Source organism: Acanthochromis polyacanthus, chromosome 1, assembly GCF_021347895.1.
Source record: "Acanthochromis polyacanthus isolate Apoly-LR-REF ecotype Palm Island chromosome 1, KAUST_Apoly_ChrSc, whole genome shotgun sequence".
In the NCBI taxonomy this organism is placed as follows: Eukaryota; Metazoa; Chordata; class Actinopteri; family Pomacentridae; genus Acanthochromis; species Acanthochromis polyacanthus.
Genome location: NC_067113.1, coordinates 41,080,959 through 41,093,902, shown reverse-complemented (window position 1 = coordinate 41,093,902; position 12,944 = coordinate 41,080,959). Strand labels below are relative to the sequence as shown.

The 12,944-nt window shown below is 42.4% G+C and overlaps 1 protein-coding gene across 1 annotated transcript in view; it reads left to right on the top strand.

The window, feature by feature from the left end:
• Positions 1-12,944, top strand: part of gnai1 (guanine nucleotide binding protein (G protein), alpha inhibiting activity polypeptide 1) — a 30,019-nt gene that overhangs the window by 14,587 nt on the left and 2,488 nt on the right. Inside the window, exons 2-8 of the mRNA XM_022199147.2 lie at positions 1,490-1,532; positions 4,415-4,556; positions 6,196-6,353; positions 7,927-8,055; positions 9,810-9,939; positions 10,111-10,264; positions 12,487-12,713. Of these exons, the coding sequence (XP_022054839.1) occupies positions 1,490-1,532; positions 4,415-4,556; positions 6,196-6,353; positions 7,927-8,055; positions 9,810-9,939; positions 10,111-10,264; positions 12,487-12,677 (947 nt within the window). The 3' untranslated portion in view covers positions 12,678-12,713. The remainder of the gene's footprint in view (positions 1-1,489; positions 1,533-4,414; positions 4,557-6,195; positions 6,354-7,926; positions 8,056-9,809; positions 9,940-10,110; positions 10,265-12,486; positions 12,714-12,944) is intronic.

Genomic DNA, 12,944 nt, shown 5'->3' with positions numbered 1-12,944 from the left:
TGTTTCCAGGCTGTAGTTTACTCCTGTACGTTACTGAAAAGACAGAGGTGAGGACTGAATGGAGTGAGCGCTCTATGTGTTGAACAAACAGCACAAGAACATCATTCTGCACGACTCTGACACTTCACAGCATTTACCGTTTCATGAGAAATTAAGAATATATTAGCGTTTAAACAACAAAACTCCGGCAGATGATGATTATTTTAAAAAGGGCAACGATTGGCCCTGTTTTATATATTTCTATAGAAAGCTGTGATGGATCTGAAGTAGGCTCGACGGTAAGCACCACAGGTCAAAGATGCGCTGTCTTTAATTTTTTTGTTTCTCAACCACAAGGAAAGTGGAACTAGATTACGTGGATGATTTATTATGCAAGAGCACACCATGTAGTCTCTGCTGACAGTATCACGAGGTAACAGATAGCGGTAGATTTCATGATATGATTCCACTTCCCCTTTTTCTTGTTTCTGTAGCTCACAGAGAAACTGCTGGTATTCAGTCGGGGAATTGGCACTCTCAAGTGGTTTTAAAAGTCCTCCCCAGTGGCACAGGAGCGTTGTGTCACCGAGAAGCACCCAATTGCTTCGCCCTAACCGAGTCTCTGCTGCTGCAACATGAGGACAGTGATTGCACATTAGTAATACCCATTAGAGCACACGAGTCAAATGAATGTGGTTCGGGAGGATATCACAGATGGCTTTGATTGGTTAAGGAGGAGCGCCAGGCGATGGAGGCATCGAATGCAGTCGAGGAGAAAGAGCAGCAGATGCATAATGCATAACGGTGGAAGCGACATGTCACACGCACTCGAAGCCACAAAGCCTCCTCAGGTGACTGTGGCCTCTCACTAAAGATGTCCTGAGAGCCGTTGCCATGACACTGTGACGTTTCTGCAAAGCAAAAGGCGTGCCATCAGTCTGACTCTCCTGTATGGTCTCACTATTCCAGCCCCGCTCTCCTTCAGTTTTTGCATCAGAGTGGAGTCTCGTTGGCGAAGTGACACCGTGTTTATCAGGAATTCACAGTACACTCAATAATATTCTATTTTAGCGGTAGCCGCTCGCCAAGAGCCTTCACACCGATGATGTGAAGCCTTTCCCGATAAAACATTTCAAACACGCATTAGGATTATGCAACGGCAGATTCAGTCTCGCTAAACTAGAGCAAGCCTTATCACAAAACAGCCACCTGATTGAGCTTGGAAATGTGCAGTCAGTGTATTAGAAAGTTGAACTCGCATACACACTCTTGTTTCTCAGTTCTTCTTTGGTTGAAGTTGTTATGCTCAGGTTTCATTTTCGTGCTCGTCACGCCGTTCAGTCGTGTAGGAAGTGTACGAAGTTTGTGACATTTTGCTCCAGAGTATCCCGATAAACAAGCTGGCTGACACAAGGGTTAAGAATGGATGTGAAGGAACGACTTGGGTGCATGTGTAGTAAACGTTGACCTTTCGAAACACTCACACTCGTTTCTGCTCTCTCCTCTCCAGGTGCCGGCGAATCGGGGAAAAGTACGATTGTCAAGCAGATGAAGTGAGTTCATTTCTTTCCTGTGTACAATCAAAACAAACTTTGTTCCCCTTCGTTTTCCCGGCGACTCCTCAGATCAGATATGCACAGCGGCACCGCAGTAGATTACACACTCGAGGAGTATTCATTTTCCACAACACAAACAGTGTCAAACACCAATCATGCTATTATAGCGTCTCTACGGCTTACGTTATGCTCTGTGAATTGCACTACAAACAGGTAGCATGCATAATGGATCATGAAGACCACCCAGGAGGATACATTAATATGGACTCTGCCCGTATATCATCCACAAACTGCATATGTGGCCTGCATATGAATTCCATTTTTCATAAGCCTTCTTATAGATGCACTCATCAATCAGCAGACGTCCACCTGGTGGAATCGCTGCATATTCTACCCTGTGAAGCAGCTATTCTGCTGTAATATTGCTGCTTTATCTGTTGGCTCTTCACCTTTATAAGATGTATAAAACACTGTTACTTTCCTCACTGTGAACAATGAAAAAGTGAAAGATATCAGTCTGATTCAAGGCAAGTGTTGACATTTTTTATTACAGCGTAAAGCAGCCAACAGATGTGAACGCTATTAGCTGGTCATGCACTTTTCATGCACTTCCTAATGCTAAGATAAGTGGCATTCTGTGGTTTTCTTATTGTGAACAAATCCCATTAAAAACCAAACAAATGGATACATTATAACAATCAATAGTGAGATCCTAATGTATCTATCTGAATTATTAGTTGGTTTTAGGGACTAAATGTGTCGCTATGCTTTCATGTTGAATCAAACAAAGCACTCCTTTCACTTCCAAGTTGGCCTACATTTGTGCTAATGTCTTCTTAGCATCTGAATAAGTCATAAGATAGGTTTCTTTTTCACCTAGAGGCACAGTCCAAATAAAACTGTATCCAAAACAACACACTTGCTATTGATAGACACTGCAAATTACCAATGTTCCCTAAATGCATCTTACGCGGGCGAGGGTAAATGCTCGCGAGAGAAGCCTCTAGTCTCCCCACTCAGTCAGAAAAATGACTATGCAGAATGAAATAAGGCAGTCTAATGCAGGATTTACCCGAGATGATACCAAGTGATTTTTCTCATTTTCTAAATGTCAACATCACACTCGATCATGTTGATTTATATGTAGAAAGCCAAAATCATGATCCTGATTAGTGTTTGGTTAGTTTTGCAGCCCTCAGTTGAAGTATTTTCAGTTAGTTGTTGAAATATTTCTTCTACTAGGAAATATTGTCTGATGCCAATTTTTGAGTGGCGGGGATTTGCTGTATTTCTGTCTGTCGTGGTTGAATATTGAAGGTTTGTAGGGTTTACTCTGTCACACAACAATTAAAAAACTAATTATCTGAAATCATAACTGCCATTTTGCTATTTTTATGCTGTTTTATAAGGCACCGGATAGATAAATCTGTGTGACACTGGAAAAAATGCCCCTCTCAAAACAAGAAAAAAAACTTATTTCAAGGAACTTTTACCTTGAAATAAGTAAAAAGATCTGCCAAAAGAACAAGTGAAAAATGGCTTGGTAAGATTTCTTGAATTAAGGTATGATATTTAAATTATTGAGATCTTAAAATTAGCTGAGAAAACTTATTTTAACCCTCCTGTTGTCTTCATTTACCGGCACCCAAAAATTTTGTTTCCTTGTCTTAAAAAAATCCAAAAATTCACATAAAAAATTCCCCAAATTTCTGGAAATTTGCAAAAACTTCAGGAAGAAAATTCCAATAATTCCTTTCAAGTTTCTGTTAAAAATTATATTCAAAAAAATTTGTAAATATTTTCAAAAAAATGAGTAAAAATCTTCCAAAAAAGTCCTAGAAATATCTAAAGTGATTACATATATATCAGTAAAGCTTCTAATATATTCTTAAGAAACATTTTTAACATTTCTTTTTTTCCACTGGAAAAATGTTCAAGATTTCCCAAAAATGTTGAAAATGTGGCCATCAGAAATTTCACTGTGAAAATATTATTTTTTTCCCCACATTTTCAAACTTTAAAACGGGTCAGTTTGACCTGCAGGACGGCACGAGGGTTAAACTATATTTTACCAGGATTGTCAAGCTTAGGTGTCTTAAAATAAGCCAGACATGCTAAAAAAAAATAGCAGTTTTTCCATTAAAAAAATAGATTTTTGCTTCCATGTAACCTCCTAATTTGAGATGTATTGAACTCATTTTGAGTTTTCTTGTAAAATGCAAATCAAAACAAGATATTAAAGATTCTTTGTCTGGAAACAAGTCCCTCCATCTTGCTGAAATGTCTCTTGTTAAATGAATTTATCTTAAATCAAATGAAACACTTTGACTAAAAATAAGCTAAATAGACTTGGAAAGATTTTGAGTTTTTGCAGTGAAAACAGTGATAATTGGAACCCTAGTAGAAAGGATTGTTTATGTTACTCCTCTATAGAATGATGCCATCCCTTTTAAACACAATAATCGTGTCTCTGTTCAGATTTTTTTTATGTTAAAATAAACAGCCAGAGCTCCCGAGATGATCATTTTACACTGTATGCATTTAGCTGATGGGTTTTATCCAGAGTAAGTGAGTGCAACCGCAGAAAAAAGCTTCTTTTCCCTGGATGATCACAATTCCAGCATCCAGAAATGAGGAGCAAAGAGTTCAGGGCCATTGTGGCCAGACAGTACTTGTACTGACATTACTATGAACATGTAAGTTGGGAGTATTATAAGTGGAGCTGGATGTCGGCTGAGGAGAAAAGTGAATCATTTCTAAAAATGTTGGGAAAAGAAGAGGGCGTATCATTCAGCAGGGAGAGTTTGTCATGTGGAAATGACTCGTCTGTGACGGCAGCAGCGGCTCGAATGCTGACCGGTTCGCCCCTCTTTCTGCAGGATCATCCACGAGGCGGGCTACTCAGAAGAGGAATGCAAGCAGTACAAGGCTGTGGTCTACAGCAACACCATCCAGTCCATCATCGCCATCATCAGAGCCATGGGGCGCCTCAAGATCGACTTCGGTGACGCCGCGAGAGCTGTGAGTGGCAGAGACGGGAGGGTAATTTGGTCGGTGTGGGGCAGGAACCTGAAGTGAATTTGTGGTGTCTGGAAACATTAAACTCTGACAACAAATGCATTGTGTTATTGTTGCTTTCGAGGCCATTCCAGGTTGTCTACAACAGTGGTGCAACCCAGCCCCCCCAGCGTTAAAGAAAGACAGCTACTTCTGATTGAACCGGGCTTGTAGCACTTTGTATAACTTGCAACGATGGGAAAGAGGCATTGTTTAAGTTTTGACAACATATATCTAATGAGTTATTGATGCCAGAAGTCCAAATCCAGTCTGCGCGAATGGGCACAATTTATTACTGGACCAGTAAACAGTAATTTTTTACTGGACCGAAACAGTTTTCACTGGACCGAATATTTTATGCACAAATGTGTCACCGTCACTACACCCTCCCACACCATTCTACCATCCCACCATCAACCCTTAAATACCATAGTCCATGAAATAACCTACCATACTCTCATAGCAACAGCCAAATCTTGCTCAGAATCCACCCTCTCTCATTGTACACCTGGTAAATTACCATCTACATGCACTGTCACCGTCACTACACCCTCCCACACCATTCTACCATCCCACCATCCACTTTTACCATTGAATTACTCACCATACACGTCCAATTTGACCAGAAAAACAGCTCTCAGCTTCGTTTTGGCGCTACTTTCACACGCTCCTGCAGAAACTTGAATTTGCACTTGTAACCGGAAATCACTCTGTGCGCGCCGGGAATCATGACGTGATCACGTGACATAACGTCATCATACAGAATGGCTGCCCCCACGATGTTGCATTATCCCTTGGTGATTCTCGGCGACTTTAGGGTGATTTACAGGAAAAAAATTTACACCGGACATGAGACCAGTAATGTAGTAAGTTTTACCGGACTTTTGGTACACAAATCGGATTTGACCGATGGTCCGACGTCATTGGCGCACACTGCAAACCTGTGAATATCTTTCCCACTTTACCGTTTGCCTTCCTGATGTCGCTGTGATTTCACCACAAATAAAACTATTCTGTCTGTTCCTTCAATGAAACTAAATTTGAGGTAGCTCTTCAGGTGCACCTGAAGTTTTTTTTTGCTACTGATGATCTTCACCAGCTTTGCATTTTTCAAACATCTTTCCCGTCAGTAATTTTCTAGCTGCACAGAAAAATGATGAATTGGAGTGAGCTAGCGAGCCAGAACGAAGAAAAGCATGGAGAGAAGTTGACAGGTCAAGGAGGTGTGTCCATCGAAGGAGCAGAGGATTTTTGAGGAAAGAGCAAATAAATGTGTTGTAAAAATGTTTTTTTTAAGTAGACTTGTGATGACACAGTAAGTCTACAAGGTATTCCAAACATATTTTAAAGGTTTAAAGTGAACTTAGATGCCGTGACATTTTCTTTTCAAAACCTCAACACTGAAAAATGTCCTTTTGTTGCACACAAGCTGCAGTAGGAAAATGAGGGAGAACATTGCAGTGGTTGTTTACTCAGTAATTGTTTCTGAAATGTCCTTTAAAACCCCCACAACTGTCGTTCCAGCTTGTAGCACATTAATATTTATTATGTTGCTGGTGTAAATGGCTGTTTTATGACACTGACACGCCGACTCCTCCCCCAGGATGATGCACGGCAGTTGTTTGTGCTGGCGGGCTCGGCGGAGGAAGGCTTCATGACAGCCGAGCTGGCTGGTGTCATCAAGCGGCTCTGGAAGGACGGAGGTGTTCAAGCCTGCTTCAGCCGCTCCCGCGAATATCAGCTCAACGACTCGGCAGCATAGTGAGTCACACAAACGAACACATAAACAAGCGAGGTAGTAATCGCAGGTTTCTTCAAAAAAAATTCTGAGTCATCCGCAGAGAAGATTCAGCGGCCCTTCCACACACCTATTTATGTCAACAGCTTATAATGACAAAGCGTTTCACATGAGGTGACCAGAAGCTCCGCAAACAGCTTTCTGCTGCCACAACCTTCAGCAGGGCTCAGGGAGCAGAGAGCCGCAGTACCATGCATCTGTCTGGACTTTTAGACTGTCAATATTTGCCTTCCTCTCCCGAGCGGCTGCTGGAGCGACCGTTTCATCTTTGACCTCACACTTGAGCACAGAAGCATTTGCCACATGCTTAAAAAAATGCAAAAAAAAATCGCACAATTCAATTCTCTTCACAGCTCAACTGCTTTTTCTTTAACAGCTGCAACCTAGCATGTATTGTGCAAGAGCCCGTGGCACTGAAACAAATGATATCACAAGACTTTTTTTTTTTTTGGAGGGGGAGAGAAGCCATTTGCCTTGTTTTGCTGCTGCAGAACAAACACCAGCGGTTCCATAGCAGGCCGGGGGAGCTGCTGTGGTTGGCCATTTTCTAATTGGTTCCTCTAATCCTGCCGTCCAGGGGGTTTTCATGAATAGAAAATGGCTTGTGCTTTGTTTTTTTAACTTCACTTAATATCCTAGAAGACAAACAAAAGGCTTGTTTGCGTGAAGGGGTAGATTACTTGTGTTAGAGGTCATTAATCTCTCTCTTTTGTAATTCATCAGCAGTAACCTTGAGGTGTTAACTTGAGTTGCTATACATCCAGAATGTGTGATTTCCTGTATAGACACAGCAGATGCACTCGCGCTTAGAGCAAATATTAAAGCTTCAAATAAGTTGTTCGTTTGAGAAGTCTTTGCAACATCTCTCCACAAGAAGAAAGCAAAAACATGCCAACGCTGACGGAGAACGAGTTAAATTCCACGCGTCTATTTCCTATTTCCATGCGTGATCATGTGTGCACTGCTGTCGGTCCCAGCAGGTATTTCATTTGGTAAAATGTGGGACAGGACCCTGGGCAGATGGTTAGCACATTACAGAGACAATCACACTCACACGTGGGGTGTTTCCAGTTCAGCTGCGTATTGTTGGACTGTGGGAGGGACCGGAGCGCCCAGAGAGGGAACCCACCAACCACAGAGAAAACAATGTACACTCCCCGTTGAAAAGACCAGGGCTTAAGAGAAAAGCCCAGGTCCCGTCCTGCACATCGACGGCTCTAATCACCGAGCTACTGTGTCTAAATTTAACAAATGGCAAATTTCACATGCTGTGTCGGCAGTGCTTGCTCATCTTTACCTAATTCAGTTTTTACCCTGAAATCTGTATTATATTAAAGTCTGAAATATAGAACCGGACTTTATTCATCCCCCACAATGCATTGAGAGTTGTTATTAAACTGGCAAATACGCCCTCGACCTTGTTCCATTATCTTCCCTCCTACGGTCATTTTCTCTCTTCCATTTCTTCCCCCTCACCCTTTATTTCCCCTCCTCACATCCGTCTTCTTCTTCTTCTTCTTTGTGTCCTCCTCTCAGCTACTTGAATGATTTGGACCGGATATCCCAGGCCACCTACATCCCAACTCAGCAGGACGTCCTGAGGACCCGCGTTAAAACCACAGGCATTGTCGAGACGCACTTCACGTTCAAGGACCTGCACTTCAAGTGAGAATTTCTTCACCGTAACAACTGGCTCAAAGTGTTTTTACGCGATGGCTTAATTAGCTTTCCTTCCTGTTACCGTGACTCACTCGCTGCCATAGAAATTCCCTTTTGTGTATGTGCAGCTGTAAGTTGTGACACAGTCTGTGAAGGTGTTGCGCACATCAGCGGTGACTCAGCTGTGGCCCTCTGTTAACAGACGCTGAGGAAGTGGGAGCAGTAGGCGAGATGATGTCATGATATCATAGGTTTTGTCATTGAAACGAGGACAAAAATTCCATAAAAATACAACAGTATGACGCTGCTTTACATAATGTAGGAATTACGCAACCAACCACACGTCTCGAGAGCAACGTTTTTCGTCAGTTTAACTGCTAAGGAGTGACTAACCTGCTGAACCGCACGCCTGTCATTCACATGTTTCGACAAGCAAAAGTGTTTACAACTTTTATACGAGCTGCGATTATACCGGGCTTTGCAAAAGTTCTGTTACACGGTTTCATGATCTTTAGAGACGTTTACATGTCGGAGTGAAAAATTCCATTAAATAAACTGAAAGTTCTACCTTATAGGCAGGTGTCCTTAATACAGTTTTTTTTCTCCGGTGAAGTTGTATCAAGATGGAAGTCAAAAGAGTTGAGATATCTACTCTCCTTCATGCTGAACATCAGCCGGATGACCGTCCACAGAGTTGTGGAGAGGCTGAAGAATGGTGAAGATCTTTCAGTGATCTATCAAGAACGGTGAAGACCCGAAAGATCTTCACCATTCTTTAGCCTCTCCGCAACTCTGTGGACGGTCATCCGGCTGATGTTCAGCACAAAGGAGAGCAGATATCTCAACTCTTTTGACTTCCATCTTGATACAACTTCACCGGAGAACAAAATTTGTATTAAGGACACCTGCCTATAAGGTAGAACTTTCAGTTTATTTAATGGAATTTTTCACTCCGACATGTAAACGTCTCTAAAGATCATGAAACCGAGTGTAACAGAAGTTTTGCAAAGCCCGGTATATTCATTATTTTCTTTGACAGTCCCTTCCGCAGTCCTGCTATTAAAGCCCGAGTATTTCCACATGGGATTTGTGCAGTTTAGCCGACCAGAAGGAGCTCTTACAGAAGCTAAATAAGACCTTTGTCCGTTCTCCTGACACCTCTTCTTGTACCGCAGTTGCATGATGTTGTTTTTTAAATATTTTTATATTTCGACGCAAAAGAAAAGTGTCTCTTTGTGATCGGTATTTTGTTATTCTGAATCCCTTCTTTTCTTCTGCTCTTACGTGCTTGTTATGTGCACAGTTCATTAAGGCCCGAAGGAAGATCACCAGCGCCAAAATGAGGAGACTTCAGAATAAAAGTCCAAATTCATTTTTATAACTAGCTTTCTTATTTAGGGCTTCATTTACTCAAGCATAGTAGACACTTTTGTTCAGACATAACAGGAAAATGTACACATTTCTGTTAAATATGCTCACAAAGACTCAATTCCGACACTTATCATTGTGTGAAAACCCTTTCTGAGCCAGGAGAATCGCCTTACCTACATTCTACTAACGTTTTCTGACGGTTATCTTTCAGTAATGACAAACAAAGAATTCATATTTTCTTTCCCCTTCTATCACCGACTTTCCTCAAAAGAGCAGCGGCATCCTGGAGACATTTATTCTGTGCTCTGGCTGTCATGAACTCTGCTTTTATTGTTTGGAATCGTGCACGGCGCTACGCCTGAACTTGCTGACTCCTGTCTTCCCCCCAGAATGTTTGACGTCGGTGGTCAGCGGTCCGAGAGGAAGAAGTGGATCCATTGCTTCGAGGGTGTGACCGCCATCATCTTCTGCGTGGCCCTAAGCGATTACGATCTAGTGCTGGCTGAGGACGAGGAGATGGTGAGCGCTTGAAGCCGTGTGACTGACGGATACACAGCAGGAACTCTGTGCGCTCGAATTAAGACAAGTAGAAGTAGAGGAAAGGTTCCGCTCAGAATCTACCCGTGTTCGTGGATCGCCGAGCAGAGCGCAATGACCGACGTCACTCTCCCCCTTCTTTCTCGCCCTCAGAACCGAATGCACGAGAGCATGAAGCTGTTCGACAGCATCTGCAACAACAAGTGGTTCACGGACACCTCCATCATCCTCTTCCTCAACAAGAAGGACCTGTTTGAGGAGAAAATCAAGAAGAGTCCTCTGACCATCTGCTACCCAGAATACGCTGGTGAGACTGAAAAGATACGCCCCTTATAATTACCTCAATGTGGAATTATTTTGGTATGTAATTATGTTTGGGGTCACGTTTTCCATGAAAACTCACACTTTTATTCATGTGCTAGCATAATTGCACATGGGTTTTCTCATCACCAATTAGCCTTTCAGCACCATTAGCTAAGACAATGCATAGTGTTGCTCTGCGGTGTGTGTGGGGAGGGTTGATAAAGCCTTAAAATATATGAACATAATAAAATATGTATGTTCACTACTTTGTAGATTTTCATCTACCGCCGTAGGGGTCTGAAACGTAACCCCCACGATAAATGAGAGATCACTGTATGATCACTGATGTGCTCAGTTAGCATTTAAGCGCTGTTAGAACCTTTTAAAGCAGTAGTAGACTAGCCTAGCCGCGCTAGACCCATGCTCTGAAGACACAAGGGTCTAGGAGCTCTCGACAGGGAGGGAGGCGGGCTGAAAGGTTGTCTATCAAATCACTCTGCAGCATTTGGGTAGGTATACAACCAATCAGCGCAACGAATAGGCTCCTAGAGCGCCGGATATCAGAGGATGCGGGAGTTCGGTGAAGCCTTATTTATACAGTCAATGGGTGAAGCTCAAGTATATTACAGACATGTTAACAGAAAGAATATTCAGAGTCGGTGCTAATGGAGCTCAACGACTGTTGTCGTTTTTGTTGTCGACCCTGACAGAGAATTAAATTCGTTGCCGTGGGTTGTCTAGCACGGCTAGGCTAGTTGTTTCCGGTTGTTTCTGTCAGAATCGTCACGCCTCTCTCGTCACTTAGTTACGCCCGCCTTCTGACTCTACACTTCATGGTGAATCGTCGGCCAGTTTTAGGAGCATCCAACCTCGAGGCTTATGGAGGGTAACTAGACCCACCCTGGCAGAGAATTAAATTCGTTGCCATGGGTTGTCTAGCGTGGCTAGGCTAGTAGTAGACAGTTCAGGTAGCGTGTTTATTCCCTCCTTTTCTGAGTATATCGCTTTAGACAGCAGCCAGTTAGCCTAGCTTAGCATAAAGCCTGAATCCACGAGTCAGGGCCAAACCAGTCAAGTGAAGAAACTGATCTGTTTGGTTTAGTCGTTACAGTTCAGTGCACAAATGTTGTGCAATGTTCTGCAAATAGCAGATATTTTCAGTAATCTGTCATTTATTTTTTCCATGAATCAGTTCCTTGATTAGACTACAGAATGTTACGAAATATTACCCTTACTGTCATAGACGAAGAAAATATTCAACTTTAAGCAGCTAGAATTACAGAATTCTGACTTTTTTCATCAAATATATAACCAGACTACCTCTAATCTATTCTCAAAGAGTTGACAGCTAATTGATTATCTAATGAATGATTGCAGCACTCCTGTCAATCCAGTGAAAGTTCTCCGTTGGCATAAATGAAGTGTGGAGGACAGCTGTCAGCTAGTCTTAGTTGGAGGATCCACCTGCATCGTTTTGTTCTGCTGTAGAAGACTTAACAGAGTGTGTCCTTTGGCAGCACAAGGAAGAGATTGAATCACATGATCCAAGCACTTGAATCGCACCACAATATCCCCTCTTTACGACACTTAAACAGTCGCTAAAAACACATTAAAGTTGGATTTCCAGAGTCGTTTTACTCGGTCAAACTTCACTTCAGCATTTGTGTATTAGATTTAAGACATGTGGAATATTAGCAGATGAGATACTTGTGCTTGTCACATGAGGACATGAATGTGTAAAACCACTGACAAGACAGTTTAAACCGTTTGTCAGACACGCTGCATGTCAGAAATCCGAAACTGCAGACTTTGCAGGTTTCGGTTTGAAATCGATTATTTGTTTGGCTCCTGTTCAAACGGAGCAAAATCCACCCGTCAACACATTTACAGCTCATATATTAACATCCTCGGCTTAATCTGAGCAAACGATGGCGGTGTCTGTCGGCACACAACTCCCTGTGAAACCGCAACGTTCTGTTTTTACAACGTGGCTTTTGTGCAAATTGGAATAAATAAATAGTGAGCTTTCAAAACATTTATCTTTACGCGATCATACGATCACAAGAAATTCCCACACTTTGCAAAGGAAGCCAGTTTGAGCAGGATGAAGCTCAGCCGTGCCGTTCATTAACTCAAACCGTACAAGCGTGTGTTTTCAATGTCCCTTTCTGTGAGCCGGCTTCCTGGCTGCCTCGCTTCCTAATCCTCCTCTTTTTTTTCCCCAAGGCTCCAACACGTACGAGGAAGCAGCTGCCTACATCCAGTGTCAGTTTGAGGACCTGAACAAGAGGAAGGACACCAAGGAGATTTACACCCACTTCACCTGCGCCACGGATACCAAGAATGTGCAGTTTGTCTTCGACGCCGTCACCGACGTCATCATCAAGAACAACCTGAAAGACTGTGGTCTCTTTTGAAGATGATGAGGACGAAGACGTCAACCTTTTTTCTTGGTAAAGAACTCGTAATCGTCAGTCCTATTTAATCTTAGAAACATGACTGGTAGCGTGTTCACATGTAGTCCATGGGTCAGACCAGACATTGGTACCAGACCCAGGTGAATGCAATTCTTGTTTGTTTGTAATTCCTTTTCGTGCTTATTTGTTTTGGTCAGTTTGAGTCTTATTTTGTTATTTTGTGTCTCGTTTCTGTCGTTTTGTGTCTTGTTTTTGTAATTTTGTCTT